Source organism: Myotis lucifugus, unplaced genomic scaffold, assembly GCF_000147115.1.
Source record: "Myotis lucifugus unplaced genomic scaffold, Myoluc2.0 scaffold_21, whole genome shotgun sequence".
NCBI classification, from domain to species: Eukaryota; Metazoa; Chordata; class Mammalia; order Chiroptera; family Vespertilionidae; genus Myotis; species Myotis lucifugus.
The window spans coordinates 324,551-345,305 of NW_005871069.1; the positions used below are offsets into that span (position 1 = coordinate 324,551).

At 47.5% G+C, this 20,755-nt stretch overlaps 1 protein-coding gene across 5 annotated transcripts in view; it reads left to right on the forward strand.

Moving 5' to 3' along the window:
* The first annotated feature begins 6 nt into the window (after positions 1 to 6).
* The window catches only part of SLC22A23 (solute carrier family 22 member 23), a 179,177-nt gene continuing 158,428 nt past the window's right edge, over positions 7 to 20,755 (forward strand). For 2 of the 5 annotated variants that reach the window (XM_023751387.1, XM_023751388.1), the window contains exon 1: positions 64 to 241. In XM_023751387.1, the coding sequence (XP_023607155.1) occupies positions 201 to 241 (41 nt within the window). In that variant the 5' untranslated portion in view covers positions 64 to 200. Of the gene's footprint in view, positions 242 to 20,755 lie in introns of all 5 variants that reach the window. The other 3 variants (XM_023751385.1, XM_023751386.1, XM_023751389.1) reach the window with 2 other exon arrangements.

Here is a 20,755-nt window from a genome sequence, read left to right on the forward strand (position 1 = left end):
GGGAGTCACCTCACTGGCCGGTGCCTACGACGGGGCCAACTGGAACAGCCCCCCGACCACCTCCTTCTCCACTGCCGCCTGGGGGCCCGCGGGCAACCTCAGCAACAGCAGCGGAGCGGACAGGGGCGACACGCCACCCCTGTGGTCCCCTCCGGACAAGGGGGACAACGCCTCTAACTGCGACTGCCACGCGTGGAACTATGGCATCCACACAGGCCTCGTCCAAAACGTGGTCACCAAGGTAAGGGCCGCGACCGCCCAGCCCCGTGTCCTTCTCCTAAGTCCCTTTCACTCCTAGGTCACCTCCACCCTTACCTCCGTCCCTCTCCTTATATACCGAGGTCTAAGCAAGGGCAACCAGGGACGAAGGATGGAGTCCCTAAAGTGATGCTGACCTGTGTGTACAGGCATCCCGCATTGACGTAATAGCCTCCTGTCCCCCAAACAAATGCATTGACTTGAAGCGAGTGCTTTTTGCCGCCCTCCGCAGTGACACGGCCTCCTAACTCTAAAGGGGCACCATAGCCTCTCCTAATTTGCACCCCAAGTTCTGCCCCAGTGCATGTAGGGAAAGAGTCTCCCCCTCCCCCCAAAAGACTAGAGCTTCCTTCTCCCATCCTGCTGGCTGTCACCCTCATGAGGGCAGGAGTGGCCGGTGGAGGGTAAGGCCTCTGACCTGTCACCAAGCCTGCCTTGGAGGCCCTGCCTCATTCAAGGTCTGCTGGCGGTTCCAGGCCCGGGGCTCCACTCTTCCGCCTGGCCAGCTATCGCTATGTCTGCCATGAAGAGCTATCTATCCATGAGCGTAGCGCCTGTTCCCAGATACCTTAGCCATCTCCTGCCTGCTTTGGAAACAGGCTAAAGCCCACTAAGGCACTGAAGTTGTAGCCAGAGAAGCAAAGAGCTTTTGAAAATTCCCTTCCCCCATTCCCAGGTTCGGTCTCCTCCTAAGATGGGCATACTTGGCCTTAGACTTAGCCAACCCACTGTTCCCTCTAGTGATTTCTCAGGACTATAGTAAACATCATGGAGTATAGGAAGGACACTAAGAATGTTTTGGTACCCAGGGACCCCCATGCTCCTACATAGCAGCTGCCTTTATCTGAGGCATTGGGACCCTGATCAGCTTTAGCTGAACTTGCAACTTGCGTCCAGTCCATTGGAGCTCCTCTAGCAGAGGTATTTCATTGGAATGGAACAGTGTTTGGTGAGAGATGTGTGGCCAGCATAAAAATGGAGAATGAGCAATCTTAAAAAATCAGTGCCCAGGACATCTATAATTTTCTGGATTTCTTAACATATAAGAGATATCTTATGCCAGTTTGTCAAGCAGTTTGTGGTTTTTGCCCTTTTTGTGTTTTAAATAACTAATTTGCATTTCCAAGTAAATGTAGACCTTTTCCTCTTCTGGGCAGTTCTGGGCAGAGTTTTAAATGATTTGTTTAAATGTGAGACTGAAATTTAACAGTTTATGATAACCAATGTGCATGTATTTTCCTCCCAAATGTGTGTTCGTAAACTTTGTAGCTCACAGATGTGTAAGATGAAACTCTTACATCATCATAACCCTTGTTTTAATCTTGGCAAGAAATGATCTGTCCTGTGGGAACTGTCTGGATTAGCTGTTAAATAAGGAAGATCCTTTCAACTTAGTTCACCCTGACACCCCGGTCCCCCCAGTGAGGTTGGCCTTCCCAAAGGTGTTTCTGTGATTCTGTTTCCCATTGATGGAGGGCAATATTTGGATTTTGTTTTGACCAGCATGGGGAAATTAACAATGACTATTTTAATAGTCTGTATTTCTGTGCAAGTAAGGATTTGGCAGCATTTTCATATACTCTAAGCCCCCTTCTAAAGAGAGGAAGAATAAAATAGATCAAAGCAAATGCGAGAGGAGGGTGCTCTCTCCTGGGTCAGATGGAGGGCAGACTCAAAAGTTAGGAGGTGGGATAGACTGTCATTAACTTAGTGGTGGGGATCCAGGAACAGCTATTCACACTTTGCCCATGGATGGTGGGAGGAGAGAACTAAAATAGTTCTTGAATACAGGCTATGCAGGCATGTTGGAGAGCTGGAAATTCTTTCTAAATTAGCATTCAAAAGGGTAAAAAATGGCACTAATGTGTGCAGTGTGTTTGGGAGTGCTGGATAAGTCACAGTGACATAGAGCTGACAAGCAAGGCTGGGAGGAGAAGACTCTGGGACAATAGTTAGACACACATTTTCTTGTAAGATAAAGACTAGCAGGCTCATATCGATTCTCACACACAAACAAGATCTAAATAAAGGACTGTCCTTCCACAGTGTTCTGTTCCATAACAAATGCTTTAAAGAGCGTTTAGAGCACATTTTGGCACCTGCACCCAAGCAGACTTTCTCCTCCGTTGGCTGTGCACTATCAGATGTACAAACGTGGAAGGTATCCTGTGATGGGGCTGAGTTCTAGGGGTCAGGTGCTTGTGTGCTTTGTAAGTAGAAGAAAAAGTGGAAGATTTGTCTTCTGTCAGTGGAGGAAAGATCAGGGTCTGAGAAGTTGCCTTTTGTGTCCTCTTTTCTGACTCCCATCATACCTGCAAATAAGCCTTACGGAATGTCTTTATCATTAGACATGAAACTGTCAAGCCAGTTAGAATCCCAGGTTATTATAGTTAAAAGAGATCTTCAGGCCTTCAGGCCTCTCTCCCCTCCTGAATCAGATCCAGTATGTGGGTCTCTCTTCCAGGATGGGAAGGGAGCCCCTGCCCAGGCAGCCCGCTTCATAGTTACTCTTCCTTGCAGAGAGGCCTGTTTTTTGGTGATTAGAAGTGGGTTCATCTCATGCCCATGTGTGCAACTTGTCCCTCTGAAGGATTCTTCTTCCTTCATGTAATACATAGTCAGGTGGTGGAGGATGCCCAGGTCCGTAGTTTATTTCCTGGCTAAGACGTCTCCAGATGCTTCAGTTGTTGCCATACATGACAGACTTTGTTGTACTGACTGCTCCACTGGACCTGTCTCTTCAGCATGGCACCCAGCACGCAGCCTGCAGGCCCTGTGTCTTCTAACCAGGAGGAAGGAAGAATGGACACTGCTTCCATGCACGAAGCCTACAGTTGATGCATTAGGCTTTTAGCACATGCTTCTCTTTCGAGACCACGGTCACCAAACCTTTATGGCATTATACTATGCCAGGGCTTTCTCAGCCTACGCTTGTGTGACATGTTGCACAAGATAGGTTTCATCTGAATAGTTTTTGGGTTATTAGATCTCTCCTATTAGGATCTTTTTTTGTTTCTGTTTTTGCCTTGGTCCTTGGTATTTGTTATCTGTTCCAGAATTTGTCATGCCTTCAAAATAACAACAACAAAAGCAACAATAATAATACCAAGTTTATTTTGTGTAGCCCTATGAGTTTCAAAACCTTTGACATATATTTCCTTTCATTAAGGATGTTGAGTAATCTGAGGCCAGTCTTAACACTGAGCATTTCCTTGGAGTTTAAATCAGTGGATTCGAGCACACTTGAGTGGGCCAGGGCCCAGTGTTCAACTTCCTGATGTCACTTATAGCTCTGTATTGTATCTCCCAGTCATGTTGGAAGATATTGTCAGTGCCTTCCTGAAAAGAAGAGCCTAATAAATTCCTGCAGAGTCACTTAGAGGACATTTCTGGGGGAACTGAGGCGGGAGGAGGGGTTGCTTGGCCTCCCTGACCCACACCAGCAGTCCCTGTGCAGCCCAGCGGCCAGGTACTTCTGAGATTTTACTCAGCCAGGTAAAAAAATCAACCCTGCTGAGTCTAAAATATTTTTCTTAATAACTTGCATAGTTTATTCCGCATCGTTCTGAGTGAACTCTTACTGGTTTCTAATGCTCACCACTTTGAATAATTACTAGAATTTTGCAAAAAGTCAATGTCAGCTAAACTTTCTAAGCTCCATTCTTTTTCTGTAAGTGAAGTTTGGGATGCTTGTCTATCTCCAGTCATCTGCTGTTTCTTCTGTTCTCCATGAATTCTCAAAGATTGCTAGCTTCTACTCTGTAAGGACACCTGAGAGTTGTTTAAATATCCCGAGAAGCAATTTGTATTCTTTTTCTGGTACTCAAGACAATAAAGTGACTCAGTACAATTTAATTAGGATTAAAAATAATTACAATTTAATTGCAATAGTAATATTTAAAAAAGAACCCACTGTTAGGTCATGCTAATGGTGTTTTAATTATTTCGTGCAGTATATACAACACAACAGGGAACATCTTTATGCATACCTATTTTTAGAAATTGACTAATAAAAAATGCATGCATGTGGTATGGAAAGCAGATGGTAGGGTAACATTTCTTGCCATCTCTGCCTCCAGTTTCACTCTTCAGAAGCAACCATGGTTACCAGTTGCTTATGTATCCTTCCAGAAATATTCAAAGTATATTTTCACTTATATATTTTTCTCTCACAAACAGTGACATTATATACACTGTTCTATGTCCTTTTTTTTGCCTATATTGGGGATGGATGCATAGAGAGCCCCTAATTCTTTTCTGTGTCTGCACAGTATTCCATTGTATGATTGGGTCATAATTTATCTAATTAGTCACCTAAAAGGGGGGCATTTAGGTTGTCTCCAGTTTTGGCTAATATACAATATAGAATGAAATCCTGGCACAAATGAAATTCTTAGCAGTGGAGAGTCAAAGTGGGCTGCATTTTTATTTTGCTAGATGTTGTCAAAGTGCTCTCTACAGAGATCTTACTACCAAGTTACACTTCCATCAGGGATGTGTGAGGTGCTCTTCCTCCCTGCAATCCTTCCTGGGCCGGGGAGTTAACCACATTGCTAAATGTCTCCTGGCTGGATATGCGAGAAGTTGTGTTTGGTCATGGGTATGGATTTACATTTGTCTTGCTTTGAGGGGGTTAAACATCTCCCTGAAGTTGGTTGAGCCATTGTGTTTCCTTGTCTTTGAACTGTCTCTCCATGTTTTGGCTTCATGTGTATGCATGTTGGGGGAGTGTTATTTTCTTACTGATTTATAGACATACTTTATGCTCAAAGTCAGTTAAGCCTTTTGGATGTCTTGTAAATAAATGCTTTTCCCTGGTTTGTTGTTTGACTTTTGATTGTGTTCATGGTGTTTTTGTTAGGCAGAAACTTTGGGTTTGGATAGCGTCAAATGAATTAATCTTTTCTTTTTAGTAGTTTCTAGATTTTGTGTTTGATTTAGGGCTTCCCTAATCCTGGAATGTTAGGGAAAAAACCCATGTTTTCTTCTAATAGTTTTATGACCTCAGTACCTCTTTAATTTGGTGTTGCAGGGATCGGTGTTGCTTTTACTGAGCTGTTAGGCTAAATTGTTAGAAAGGAAAATAAATACTAGGCCAGAGGATATAACCCCATTTCACGCAGGCTTTCACTTGCTCATAACAATGTCTTAAACCTTCAATGTGTCAGAGGCCCTCACTGATGGGAAGATTGGAAGCTAAACAGTCGCTGAGCAGCATTTTCCATCTCCCATTAGGAGACAGCTCGTTGTGTGCAGTGGGTCTCACCCCCTTTCATCTTCTTGTTCTGAACTAGCTGCAAAGCATCTTTTTTTTTTTTTTGTCTTTAGCATTTTTTTCAAGTCTCAATTCATTTGGGCCATTGGTCCAAAGTAGAATTGAACCAAAAATTGATGTCAGTTAAAAGCATGTTGGACTCTCTGAATGTCAGTTCTGGGGTCGCCACAAACCAGTGGTATGTGGGAGCCAGCCTGGCTTCTCCAAACCCTGCGCCAGTGTGCACATCTGTATCCAGCTGCACACTCAGGAACATCGTGTTGGTGGCTTGGAACTGCTGTGGTGGGAGCACTGACAGGCATGGGAATTGGCACAACAGGGTTTATTTTTTTTCTTCAGAAAGCTAGTTATTAAGGAATTATCAGCCCACTGAGCTTGACCCTGGGCCACAACTTTCCTTTAAAAAACACACACAACAACTTTCCTTTTCCCCTCTTCTTTCATAGATATGAGGGCCTATTCTGAGCCAAGCATTGTGTTGTGTGTTGGGGATAGGCGGAAATAGAGAGTTCAACTCCTATAGAGCCTATAGACTAATGAGGGAGATAAACCTTAATAAATTAAGTAGTAACTTTTTAATTACAAACAGTTAAATGTGTGGAAAGAAAGGGGAATGAGAGACTAGAAGAGCCTGCCTAGACTGACTGGTCTCTGAGTGAAGCCAACAGGAGATGAGCTCTGAGTAGGAGAGGAAGGCACAAGAGGGGTGTGTGTGTGTGTGTGTGTGTGTGTGTGTGTGTGTGTGTGTGTGTTTTCCAGAGTGAGGAAACAGCATCTGCAAGAGCCCTATGGTGTGCAGGAACCTGGGATTGATAGAAGGCTCTGTAGCTGGGAACATGGGGAGGGGTGGCTTATAAGACTATTAACCATGAGATGAACTCAGCCAGCTGAGGGATGAATGGGAATGGAGGGCAGCAGGGGAGAGCCTGTGGGGTGAGCGGAGGGCCTCGGACCCAGCCTGTGCCTGCGATGGGGACTTGGGGCTATGCAGGGAGGCAGAGGGGAGGGAGGGGGCATTTGAGAGGAGTGGAGGCAGCTGGACCAAAGGTTCCATGGGAAACGGGGCCTGTTATGCTGCTGAAAGGAGGCCAGCTGGCCCAAGGAAGGGTCCTGAGGAAGAGCTGTGGAAAGCATGCCGGGGCTGCAGGTCCAGACCAGACTTTGGGCAAATGGGCCTGGAACCTGATCCCAGGTCTGTTGATAGCAAACAGCACTGGCTGTGGAGTGTTCTAGTGTTTTCCATTGCCCTCCTGCTCACAAGGGGAGGATGCTAATTAAATTTCCACAAGGCTGAAAGGCACTGATACGGGAAACCATCGGTCTAGAATTTACTTCCATTCAGCTTCACCTTTGCCAAATGCCTGGTGTAGGTAAAGAGGTTGTTAATGACATACATTATCTTCTAGTCCAAAGTCCTCAGTTTATAGATGAGAAGTCTGAGGATTGGAGAGGGGAGGGCCTTTGACTTGTCCAAAGCCACCAGGATTAGGGTTAGAATCCAGCTTTCCTCACCCTGCAGGGCATTCTTGCCTCTGCCCCCAGGGGAGAGGGTTGTTCCTTTTAACTAGCCCAGCAGAGACGGTCTCCTGCCCAAAGTGCCCATAACTCTGTGGGTTGGTTACTTCAAGGTGAGGTGCAGTTGGTTGTACTGTGGCTCTGTGAGGGTGGGCCTGTGCAAACCGCCTCTCTGGGCAGATTTCTCTAACCTCTGCTCCTTCTGCCTTCGTTTCCCACTTGCCTGGAACTACCTCTCCTCCTTCCTTCAGCTGATAGTTCCTGCTCACCCTTCAGATTAGCTCAGTCCTCATCTGGCGCCCCCAGCACCAGCTGTCCCTTCGTCATAGCACTCACTGTGTGTGATCAGAATGGTGTCTGTCCGTCCCCCACTGGAGGTGTGTCTTCCTGGTCTTTCGCCCACAATGTCGTCATAAATGCCTGAACCCACCTGAAAACTTGATGTTATGAAAAGAGTGGGAGTTTTCAGTTCGGCAGGTGTGGGTTCAAGTCTTGACTGAGCTGCTCATGACCAGCAGGAACCTCATGAGCAAACCAGGTCATTACTCACCTTACCTGGAAGGCTGTCCTGAGGGTTGAAGGAGAGCAGCTGGGAGAGCCCTCCCCTCTGGAGCCTGGCAAACAGGAGGCTCCTGGGGAATCTCAGACCCTTCTTCCTGCATCCTGGGGTGAGGGCTGGCTAAGTCATCTGAGAAGTGCCTCAGTGGGGAGGAGCTCACAGGCCACACCTGGAAGGGTGATTATTCCTTGGGAACTCCTAGGTGTCTGTCACCTTCCTTTAGAGCAGTGGTTCTCAACCTTCCTAATGCCGCAACCCTTTAATACAGTTTCTCATGTTGTGGTGACCCCCAACCATAAAATTATTTTCGTTGCTACTTCATAACTGTAATTTTGCTACTGTTATGAATCGTAATGTAAATATCTGATATGCAGGATGTATTTTCATTGTTCCAAATTGAACATAATTAAAGCATAGTGATTAATCACAAAAACAAATATGTAATTATATATGTGTTTTCCGATGGTCTTAGGTGACCCCTGTGGAAGGGTCGCTCGACCCCCAAAGGGGTCGAGACCCACAGGTTGAGAACCGCTGCTTTAGAAACTGATGGTGTGGGAGCCAGGTGTGCCATTAAGACAAGACATCTGGATCCGGAACCACAGACCTGCAGGGGTTTGTCTAAAAGACCCTTGAAAGGGTCTGTTTTCAGAACTCTCATCTGAAAACAAAACAGGTCTCCAGCCACAGGGCACTGAGAGGGTCTGGAAAGGAAAGGACCTTCCTGGGGGGCCAAGGCCCTGAGGACCAGAGAGCTCCACTGGTTAGAAGTTGGGAAAAATCAGAGAGAAAGTGGAATTTTAGAGTTGATGATAACCTTGAGCTGTAATGGCAGGGATCAGAGACCTCACTTCAGGGTGAGGGGCCCCCTTCAGAGCGGCCCTGTCCCACCTGGAGTGCTATTCTTGCTGGGTTTTTGTGGGAGAGCATTGCCTTTGATCTCACTAGTCTACAGACTTTGATCTTCACTGAGTTGGGATTTAGTAGTTTTGTTCTTTCATTTGCTCAGTGTTTGTGCAATGCTGGTCATTACCCACAGGCAGACCTCCTCCCAACAGTGCCTTACAGATTGCCGAGGCCTACGTTCTGGGAAGGGGGCAGTGGTTATTGATTGGTTTAAGTGGAGTTCCTCTGAAGTAAATCGTTGCTGTAATAGAACAACACTACGGCCCGCCAGGCCATCCATTTGCAAAGTATATACCCTATCCAACATCTCTTCTTAGGTTGCAAGTACAGAAAACAAATTTCAAATTACATAAATAAAACGAAAAGAAACATATTGGGAAGATACATGAATGATTGCTTAGGGAACCCGAGGGTTGAGTCTGAGATCAGAAAATGTGTGTCAGGGAGGCATCTTCAAGAGCCCTGCTGCCAACCCTCGTTCTTCCAGAAGCCACGTCTGCTCTCCTCTCGCCCCCTTCTCCAGAGCTGGCCTCCTCCCCCTCCAGACTGCCTTTGTCTGCGGCTGTTACTCCCTGGCCCCTGGTCAGCAATGGCCAGCATGGAGGCCAGTGTTCCTTTGTCAAGCTCCAGGTTCCTGGACTGAATCTGATGTTCAGCTTGGGCTGGGGTGGGGAAAGGCAGGCTTCAGAGCAATGTGCTGGGCTACCTAGGGCTGTGTGTGTGTGTGTGTGTGTGTGTGTGTGTGTGTGTCCCCTTCAAACCATGGGACAGGAGCTGGTCTTCAATGGGGTAAAAGGGGATTAGGATTTTTGGGGGGCAATTAATCAAGAATAATTGAATATTGATGATTTGACATTTAAATGCTTTACACAAAGTATTCGTTTTCTTCACAAGGACTCAGAATGTAACTTACCTGGCTGTTTAAACTGCTTACGTTTAGTATGAAATTGGCAAGAATACCCGTTCTGATGCTTATTTTCTGGAAAAAATTATAGATGGCCTTAGTTATCAGCTCCCGATCACTGCAGGAGCTTGGAACAAGCCCTTGGGCAGTCACTGAAGCAGTTTGGCAAATTCCCCTCCACCCCTGCCCCCTGCAGGTTTCCAAACCTTTCTTCTAATCAGGACCAGCTGCAGAGCTGAGGGGCCCAGTGAGAAATGAAAAGGCAGAGCCCCTTGTTCAAACATTATCAAGGTCAAGACAGTGACAGCCTGGCACGAAGCCAAGGCCCTTCTGAACGGGCCCTGCTTCTGTGACCCCCAGCCTGTCATCGGTCACAAAGCAGGTTGTCACCCCTACAAAGCTTTGCTGTGCTTTGTATCTTTCTCTAGGTTTCTGGTATTAAAAGTGACCCATACTTATGGGCCTATTTTTCTCAGGGAATGTTCCATAGGCCTTCCAAGTGTTGTTTTGCACTTTGAGTTAGCTCGAGGCCTACAGTACCTGAAGGAGCCAGGCGCCTTCTCACATTAGAAAAGGCTGCTCCTGAAGCGAGCCAGCGGTTTCCTTATCTGAGGAGTGAACCGAAGAGCTGAGTCATGGGAGCATGTGGTAAAGAATGTTAAGTCATTAGGAATGCTCGTTAAGTGTTTATCAGCCTCCTTTTTTTAAGTGGGAAGAAGGGTCAGTCCTTTATATAATTTAATTCTACTAGGTAACAACCACACTTTATTTCTTAGTGTCATTTAAAGAATAAACACAAGGCGATGATGCCGGCATTAAACAACCACAAGCATCCCAGTGCTCATATTAAATTATGGATGGTTATGCGCTCAGTGTCATAGTTTGCACTACAGCGTGTTTCCTCCCAGATTAGATTAAGAGCTGTTTTCTCTCTGTGTGTTTAAAATACGCCTTACAAATTGGGCACCCCTGCTTGCTACGTGCTCGGAACGCCACTGCTCTCCAGTGGAGACACACGAGTTCTTACAGTTAACACAAAGGTTTGTGTCCTACTGAAACATTTTAAATTGTGATAAAATACACGTAATATAAAACTTACCATCTTAGCCATTTTTAACTGTACAGTTCAGTGGTATTAAGTATATTCGCATTGTTATGTAACCAACACCACCATCCATCCACAGAACTTTTTCATCTTCCCAAACTGAAACTCTGCTCTCCCCATTCTCCGTTCCCCGCAGCCCCTGGCAGCCACCATTCTATTTTCTAACCCTGTGAATTTGCCTACTATAGGAACCTGATATAAGTAGAACCATACAGTATTTGTTCTGTTGTGACTGGCTTATTTCACTTAGCATAATGTCCTCAAGGTTCATCCATGTAGTAGCATGTGCCAGAATTTCCTTCCCTTTTAAGGTTGAACATATCTCATTATATGGCTAGACCACACTTAGTTCACCCATTTACCCATCAGCAGATGCTCGGGTTGCTTCCACCTTTCGGCTCTTGTGAATAATGCTGCTATTGACATAGTGTTGTCTGACTTTTTGAAGACAGCTACAGACAACCCCTCCGTCCCTCCTCCCCCGCTGTCAGGTGATTTCTGCAGCCACCTGTGTAGTACTTGACCCTGATTTTTCTCTCAGAACATCTGCTCTGTGGCAGACCTTCTGCTGTGCTCTGGGTAGGTGACAGATGGATATATCGCTTCTGCCCTGAGCAGGAGCCAGTGGTATAGCTGAGACCTTTCGTAAGTGGAGGATTCCAGGGCAGTATGAGATGAGCTGAGACATAAAGGGCTGGGAACTGAGGGTGTGGGGTGGGAAGGGGGGCAGGATGCTATGGCATGTGAACTGGCCCAAAGGAGGGCTGGGGTTCGGACAACCCTACAAGACAAGGAGAGAGGCGTCCGAGGAACCAACCCTCTGACACCTTGATCTCGGACTTCCAGCCTCCAGAACTGTGAGGGATAAGTTTCTGTGGTACTTGTTTCAGCAGCCCAAGCTGACTGATACACCTGGGAGCTACCACAAGCGGGTGAGTGACTGAGGATTCAGGCAAGAGACTGGGAGAAGAGGAGTGGCCAAGAGGCAGAAGGAAAATCAAGAGCAAGCACACTCCCCTGTCATGAGAGACGAAGGAGTGTGGAGGACTGACCGGTCACTGCCAAAGCCACACAGAGGTCACCTGAAACCGCTGAGGCTGTCCTGAGGAACCGAGCATCAGGGGAGCCTGACCTGTCTGGGGCACAGAGACCATGTGGCCAGCAAAGCAGGAACCTGGGCACAGCTGGTGCTTGCCCGGAGCACAGACCAGTGGAGGAGAGGGCAGCAGCTGCTTCCCCCGCACAGTGGTGAGGGGGCTTGTCCAGGTGGTTTTCAGGAAAGGCCTCCACTCACTTGTGTGCTGTGGGCGAATGCAGAGGCTGAGAGGGAGCTGAGGACACAGGTGGATGGGCACCGAGCCCCAGCGGACAGGGGCCTGGGCTGGAGCATGTCCCTCCTGTCTCTTCTGTTGTTTCTTAGGAACCTCAGATGCTCCATAGCCCATTGGGGAAACATCAAACCGACCCCCAGGAACTGACCATGGACCTCGGGGTTGGGTCCTAGGTCCTCCTCCAGGTCCCTGCCCCTCTGCACCATCCCTTCATAGCATTTGTCGGCTCCTTGGCAGATGAGGCCCTTTCTCAGTCCTTTCCATTCCTGTCTCCACCCCAAATGGTCTTTGTACCCCAGACCGTGTGGGGCTCACCTGATGCTGGGTCCGTCAGGACTGCGTCAGTGGTTTCAGTTGGCTTCTGTGTGGCCTTGACAGTGACTGGTTAGGCCTCGACTATCTCCTTATGACAGGGGAGTGTGCTTGCTCTTGATTTCCCTTCTGCCTCTTGGCCACTCGTCCCAATCTCTTGCCTGAATACTCATTCACTCACCTCCTTGCGGTAGTTCCCAGTGTATCAGTCAGCTTGGGCTGCTGAAACAAGTACCACAGAAACTTACTTCTCACACTCTGAAGGCTGCAGTCTGAGATCAAGGTGTCAGCAGGTTGTTTCCTCGGAAGCCTCTCCCCATGGCTTGTTCATGGGTGTCGTCTCTCTCTGTGTCCTCACAGGGTCTTCCCTCTGCATGTGTCTGTATCCTACTCTTTTCTTACAAGGACACCAGTCCTGTTTGATTAGATCCCACCCCAGGGACCTCGTTTTACCTTAATTACCTCAGGAGCATCTGAGGTTCCTAAAGATCATATCTCCGAATAAGGCCACATCCTGAGGTACTGGGGTCAGTACTTCAACATGAGGGTTTTGGGTGAGAGAACAATTCAGCCCTTATCTCCGGTTTTCCAGCTCACACCCTAAGTGCAGCGGCCCCCAATCTCTGTTCTGTGACCCTGATATTTCCTTGAAACCCAAGGCTTAGCTAAGTATTTGGGTACCTGCTGGGCTGGGCCTCTTATCTGGCCTCTGACCTTATCCACCCCACCCCACCCCACCCCCACCTCAAGTTCAGTGTTTTGCTCCTAAGAAGCTGAGTGGCTCTATTAACGTTCCTGCTTCAGAAAACTTGGCTCGCTGTAGCCAAGGATGAAGTGGGGCCTGCGTGGTGATTTTCTAGGTCCCTCGGGATACTCACCTTTCCTGCCTCGCCTGCCGTGGTCCCATCATGCCTGTACCGGAAGCCTGTGCTCCAGCCCCGACTGGGTCTCAACACTTGACCTTTGCCAGTGATGTTCCTTCAGCCCAGAATCCACCTCTCCTTCCTGCCAGTGTATCACTTTCCTCGGGCCTTTCCTGAGTCCCTGTTTTCCACCTCAGTCCCCACCTCTGCTTTCTTGGCCCACAGGCATATCTTCAGGACTTGGACCTAGTAGGTGCTCAGTTAACATTTCGTGAGGGGTGTAGGCAGAGAGGTGGTGAAGGGGCTGCTGCTCTCTTCTAGGTAAGAGGTGCTGATTTAATTCTGGGATGACAAGAATAGGAAGAAGAGGACAGAAATCTAAGTCAACTCAAACCTAAAGTCAAATTTCAGTGAATTACTGAAGACTCAGAAGAGGCATGTAATTTATCTGAAATAGAAACGAATCAAACGGGAAATCATACTGGGCAAAGGAGTGCCCTTACTTTAAGCCACTGGTTTTCAGAACTTCAAGTCACAAAGCTGCTTCTTCCTCTGAGAGCTCCACATTGAACTGGTGTGTCTGAACTAGGACTGGGGACAGAAGTGATGGGTCAGCTGGGGAACTGTGGGAAATACCTGTGGCAGTTGTTTTAAAAAGTCCTCTGGAGGATTTCCATGCAGTATGATTTCCCCCCAGGGGGCTTTTGGTGTCTGGGAACGTTTTTGGCTGTCATAACTGAGGAGGAGGGATCTACTGGCATCTAGAGGGTAGAGACTGGGGTGCTGCTACACATCCTATAATGCATAGGACAGCCCCCACAGCAAAGAGTGACCCAGCTTAAAACGTGGAATGCCAAGTTTGAGTAATCCTGGTCTAGGCTAATGTAAAAGTTCATTGTATTTTCTAACCACACCTGGTAGATGGCCAGGGGTCGTCAGCCCGGGAGCCTTCGGCTGCTCTGTACGCCACAGGAGGAGAGTGGTGGGCAGGCTCAGGCTGCAGAGGGCGGCTCATCGTGCTGGGAGTCACCCGGGCACAGTCCCGGTCCCCTTGCCCGCTGTGAAGAAATGGATTGGTAAGGACACTAATGGTGTAAACCAAGTGTCCGTGGGCACATGTAGTCTACCTAAGGAAGCACATTACAAAAAGCTGCCTTAGGATGTTTATGTCCAAATGAATGTTGTTAATGACCACATCACTCATTAAAGTAGGTCCTTTGAACCTCTGCTTAGAATAATGCTTGGTCACTTGAAAAGGAAACATCTATTTGTACGTCAAAAATGTCTCTTAGTCAGACTAGCCTTTTCCAGAATTAATTCCTCTTCAGGTGGTTTGGTAGTGTTTTCAGCAGCTGGAAACGAGAAGTCCCCAAGAGACCCAGCCACCAGGAGCTAGTGGCCAGAGCCAAACATGAGCCTGGTTTATGTTTGCTGAGGAACAGATCAGGGTTGGTGTCCCCCTTGGGCACAGGCCCAAGTGGTCTGAGTGTGATGTCTCCAATGACAACACATGCACCTCTGAAGGTAAGTGTACCTACTAGGTGTTAGCCAGGGCTGCCAGCGATGTGCACTCTCCCCGCTCAGATGCTCACAGCCCTGGCTGTCTGTCCACTCACTTGTGTTTCTTTTTGAGGGTTGTGCTGATTTTCATGTTGTTCCCCATACAGAGCTATCAAGGGTATAGATCAGTGGTTCTCAACCTTCTGGCCCTTTAAATACAGTTCCTCATGTTGTGACCCAACCATAAAATTATTTTCGTTGCTACTTCATAACTGTAATGTTGCTACTGTTATGAATCGTAATGTAAATATCTAATATGCAGGATGGTCTTAGGTGACCCCTGTGAAAGGGTTGTTCGACCGCCAAAGGGGTCGTGACCCACAGGTTGAGAACCGCTGGTATAGATGGAGAGACTAGCTGAGTGTTCTGGGCTGGGCAGAGTGTCTTGTGGGGACTCAGAAATAATTTCTGAGTAGGAGATAAAGATGCTTCGACTATCAGTCATCCAGGGAGAGGGAGTGAAGTTCAAGAAGGTGATGCTTTTTTATAGGGGCCTATCCATGGCCTGGTAGTTTCTGGAGGTGTATTGCATGATGAGTCAGCAAATCTACATTCCAGAGTAGGGTTTTTGATTATTTCATTTTAATAGAAGGTTTATTTTTAATCTCTCTCTGGTAAGTCTCATAGGAAGCAACTTTTCAATAATGAATATCATCAAGGTTATAAGGGTATGGGTTTTTTTGTTTGTTTTAGTGTGTCTGTTGATAACATGTTTGAATTTAATTTAATTGTGGTTTAAGTATAAGCTGTGGTTTCTCTAGTTAATTAACTTTTCATCTGCCATATTGTTTCCCCCATTTATAACCCTAGTTCTGTTTTGACAGATTCGTAGGTGAATGACTAAAGGAAAGCAAAACTACTACCTTGGTTATGAATCTCATTACCAATAGCAACTTTTGGGAAACTTAAATGACCTTGAATAAATGGAAGGTTACCAGGAAATTTAAAGACTTGTGGATTATCATACTGAAAACAGGTTTTTAAATCTGCAAAAGGCAGTTTTCTTTTTTTAGGATGGGGAGGCGATGACATGCAGCAATCTTTCTTAGCTGACCTGTTTCAGCCTGTGTAGCAAATATAATGGTATAATTTCATATAATAGTTAAAAATGTATGCAGGGAAAATATCACAGAAGAAAAACCCAGAGAAGTGTGTAATATTCAGATGTTTATTGAGCAGCTACTATGTGTAAAACATTGTGTCAGGAGCTGCAGGGGAGAAGGAGCCTACGAGTTGTGCCTAAAGAATGGGTGGTCCTGGTGGACAGAGATGGGCTGAAAGGGAGCATACGGGGAAGAGGGAAGCATTGTGCAAAAGAATGGCGATGAGAAGGGTGGAGGCTGAGTTGGGAATAACCAGGATGTAGGTATTCTGATGGGAAGGAGTAAGAGGAAGCATTTGTTCTAGTTAGGAAGAGAGAATGCACAATAGTGTGAAGGGTTTGAAAGCTGGGGGAGGTCTGTTAAGATGCTGTCTGCTACAAATAGCCAAAAACCTCAGATCAAATGGAGTGACAAATATACAGAAATACATGTAATGTTTCTGGAAGTCCAGAGATAGGATAGGCTGTAATCCACAGTTCTTTCTGTCACTGTCCTCGGCCTTTCTCAGCTTGGGCTGCCATAACAAAGCCACAGACTGGGTGTCTTAAGCAACAGAAATTTATTTCCTCACAGTTCTGGAGGCTGAAAGTCCAAGATGAAGGTGTCAGCAGGGCTGGTTTCTTCTGAGGCCTCTCTCCTTGGCTTATGATAGCTACCTCTGCCCTGTGTCCTCACATGGCCTTTCCTCTGTTGCAAGTGTGTCCCAATCTTCTTACAAGGACACAAGTCATAGTGTGCTGGGGTCCACCCTAATGACCCCATTTTAACTTAATTACCTCTCCAAAGGCCCTGTCACCAAATACATTCTCAGGTGCGGGGGATTTTGAGGGGACACAGTTCAGCCCATAACAAATGCTGACTTCTTTGTAGTCACAAGGTGGCTTCCCCTGATGGGGGTCATTTGCTACCCCTGCCCTCAGACTTGGAGAAGAGGCATTGGCAAAGGGAACACCGGTCTTCTCCCTTTCCTTGGAGGTGAGTCCTCTCTTACCTGCACCACTGACTGATACCACTCACCAGGGGATGCCACGTGTGCATCGTAGATGGGGCTCCTTCCTCCAAGTCACGTGGGGTGCCGAGGGCCTGCACAAAACAGGGTTCCAAGTAGAGCAGAACAGGGGAGAGGAGGTGCTGTAAGTTACCAACACAGCCCACTGTTCTCCGAAGAGAAGTCCCAACTTCCCCTGGCAGGTGATGGAGACCATTGAAGACTTTTGAGCAGGGTTGTCACAGCATGTCCCAGGCGCCCTTCCCATCCCAGCTGCATGCTGGCGGCTGTCAGCAGGCTGCTTGCTTCACCCTTGCAGTGGCCCGGCCAGGCAGTCCTGTCACCAGCATCCGGCAGGTGAGGAAACTGAGACCAGGATGCTGAGAAACTTGGCCAGGGACACACTGTTAATAGCTGGTCAAATCAGCATTCTAAAATGCATCACCCCCGCTCCAAAATATATGCTCTTTCCATGACACCTCTTCCACATTTTCAGAAGATGAAACTGGCTGTGGTGGAGGAGATAAGAGGATGGTGCTCAGTGTGAGGTGAGAACAGAGAGGGCTCTGCAGGAGTCTGTGCTGTTGATGTTGAAGTCCCGGCCACGTGGTGGTGAGGACCTGAAATAGACCCTCTCAGATGACAGGTGTGCACAGGGTTGGCCCTTCCCTAGGCTCTGAGGGAGGTCGGGCTCCAGGCCTCTCCTGCTGCTGGAGGTTGTGCGTTCCTCGGTGTTCCTTGGCTTCTGGATGCATCACCCCAGCCACGAAGCTTCCCACGGCCTTCTCCTGCGTGTCTTCACTTCATCTTCCCTCTCCATGTGCCTGTTTGTGCAGATTTCCCCTTTTATGACCTCATTTTACCTTAATTACCTCCAAATACAGTCAAATTCTGTGGCACTAGGGCGAGGACTTCACCAGATCTTGCTGGGGACATAACTCAGCCCACCACAGAGTCCTGTCAGGGAGAAGGGAGGAGGTCTGTATGGTTAGAACACAGGCGTTCTGTCCTTCGCAGGAAGAGGGCTTCCCACCCATTTTGTCCACAAGTGAAGGTGGCCGAAGTGGTCGGAATCCAGGTGCTGATAGAAGGGGGCAGGTAAAGAGAAAAGGTGGCTGTAAACAGGGATGGGGGTGTCTATGGGCACCCTTCATGGGGGAGGGAGGGAGGTGGAAGGAGGCTGTGGCAGGTTTATGTGGCAGGTTTATGGGCTGAGCGTCTTAGGTATGTCAGAGCTGAGTCCTGCAGCAGCCCTCCTCAGGAGGGGCCTGCCTCTCACTTACTGCACAGCTGGAGCGAGAGATTAAGGGATGTGGCTGACACGTGGCGTGGCTGACCTGACACTGCGGCCAGCTGCGGAGGCAGCCCTGGGCTCCAGTTCTGCCTGGTGCACCCTTGCACCTGGGAGGCAGGATTGCAGTGCTGAGTCTCTTCCTTTTTATGCAGGCGTGTAGACCAAGGGTAGGGGACTGTTTTGTTTGCTTTTGGTACAGTTGCAACAGCTCTTGTTTTGGACTGATGTATGACCCGTAACCATGTTTGTGAAGAACCGAAGGCCTTGAAATAGCAACTGTGTGAGTTGTTCACTCTGTTCTGAGCTCGACCTAGAGATCGACTTTGAAACTGCAGGGAGTGTGCAAACGCTTCATTCGTGAGGTTTATCCGTTATTTGGAGTCCTCTGTCAGGAATCTCTTCCCCTTTGCCTCCTGCCACCAGAGGACCAGTGCAAGGAGGAAGAGACTGGATATTTTGGCCTCATCTTTAGGGACCCATTTAAAACAATTTCCCAGATTCTTAAAAATGGAGGTATAATTAACATATAGTAAACTACACATATGTATTTTAGTGAGTGTTGGCTCATATTACACCTGTTAATCACCAACTAAATTAAGATACAGAATTTTTCTCAAATTCCTTCAAGCCCATCTCCGGTCTGCCCAGCCACAGGCAGCTGTTGCTTTTATCTCCTTCACCATAGCTGCGCTAGGCCTGGTTCAGAATGTTCTGTAAGTGGAATGATGCAGTGTGTAGACTTTTGTGTCTGCTTACTGTTGCCCAGCACCATGTTTGAAATGTGTCCATGGTACTGTAACTCAGTGACTGTTCCTTTTCGCTGCTCAGTCGTATTCCACGGCGCGTGCAGGCCGCACTTTGTTTACCTCTTTCCCTGCTGCAAAACATGAGGGTTGTTTCCTGTTAGTGACTGTGATGCTTAGATGGCCGTGAACATTGTACCCCGAATTCTGTAAGTCCTTTCCACCGCTTATTACTCCCAAGTGCTAACATTTAAAAGTTGATTGACAGAATCAGAGCAGCTAGTGAGAAATGTTGACTTTTAAAAAATCTACATAAGTTTCCTTCTTTCTCTTTTCTTTCAGAGGGTAGGAAGCAGGGGAGTGACAGGTGCATGTGGGGAGGAGACTGTCCTCTCTACGGGGCAGGAATCCAGCGTCTGTGTCCCTGGCCTGAGACAGTGTGGCCCCACAGCTCCAGTGACCCACTCCCAGGGTTGAGGAGGAGGCCCCAGGAATGGCAGTGTTGACAGGGTTACGTGTGGGTGGGGAGAGGCATTTTAGTGAGTGTTGGCTCATATTACACGTGTTAATCACCAACTAAATTAAGATACAGAATTTTTCAGTAAGCAGACACAAAAGTCTACACACTGCATCATTCCACGTGGAAAAGGCATTGCCAGTGAGCTGCTGTCCTGTCACCCAAGGGGGAGTTCACCAGTTGTTCCGATGTTTCTTCCTGCCTCCTATAAACAGGGGAGTGTCCTTGAGCAGCTAGTACTCCTGCTGTAGCCACCTCCCGCCATGTGGGATCCTGAGGAGACCCTCCTCATCCTTTCTTTCTATATGAAGACCCGGGTCAGCCCTGGGAGGCAGGCAGCTCCAGGGTTAGAGAACTTTTGGAGCAAAAACCCCATCACCCAGCCCCTAGCTGAATGCAAGGAGTAGTGCAGCCCCAGTTTGCAGGGGTGACAAGGGGAAGTCTTTTCTCATGGGACCCGCCCTGCAGGATCCTGTTTGTTCCCTGCACTGGGATCTGGAGGGAATTAGAGGAATATTTTCCAGCAGGAAGGAGGGACTGAGAGGAGAGTCAGCCCTCCCAATTTCTCATCTCCTATCTAAAAACCATAAAGGGGCCTGGCCAGGTAGCTCAGTTGGTTAGAGCATCATCTCCATATACTGAGGTTGCTGGTTTGATTGCCTGGCAGTGCACATACAAGAAGCAACCAATGAATGCATAAACAAGTGGAAAAACAATCAATGTTTCTCCCTCCCCCCCCCAAATATCAATCAATAAAATAAATATAAAAACATAAAGAAAGCAATGAAATGTAGGCAGACATTTCCCACCATTTTTAAACATACGAAAAATGTTGCTTGTTCATAGGATTTCTCTGTCTTGTGGTCACTCAGCGTTTTGTTAGAAGTGTGTTTGTGCTTCAGCACACGTGTTGTCCCAAGTTGAACTGCATTTCCTTTAAAGCCAATGAAGTAACTGGTGATGGACTGTTATTGAGTTAACTGTTTAGAGATTGGAGGCCTCAAAATGTTCCGCATACATGATACATTCCCATGATGGCTGTTGAAATTACTGAGCCAGAGAACTACAGGAGTGACTTTACCCAAGTTCTCCCCACAGTGAGATATTGAGTGTTTGAAATAGTAGCTGTGCATAGCAGTAAAGAAGCTGGGTTCCTTTAGGTTTTGTTAAAGTAGTCATTTATTTAATCCTCATCTGAGGACCTGCTTAGGGAGAGAAGGAAGAGGGAGATGAAGGGAGAGAGAGAAACATCGATGAGAGAGAAACATTGACCAGTTGCCTTCTGTACGAACCTGCAACCCAGGTATGTGCCCTGACCAGGAGTCGAATCAGCAACTTTTCGGTGTACTGGATGACACTCAACCAACTGAGCCACCCTGGCCAGGTTGAAAAAAGACATTTTTAAAACAATTTTCAGTGCAGGCTTTTTCACCGTCTCAGTCAACTTCACCACGTGTGGAGAAGCGGGTGTCCTTCACCCTGCAGGCAGGCACTGCTCGACTGAGGGCCCTGGCAGAGGTGG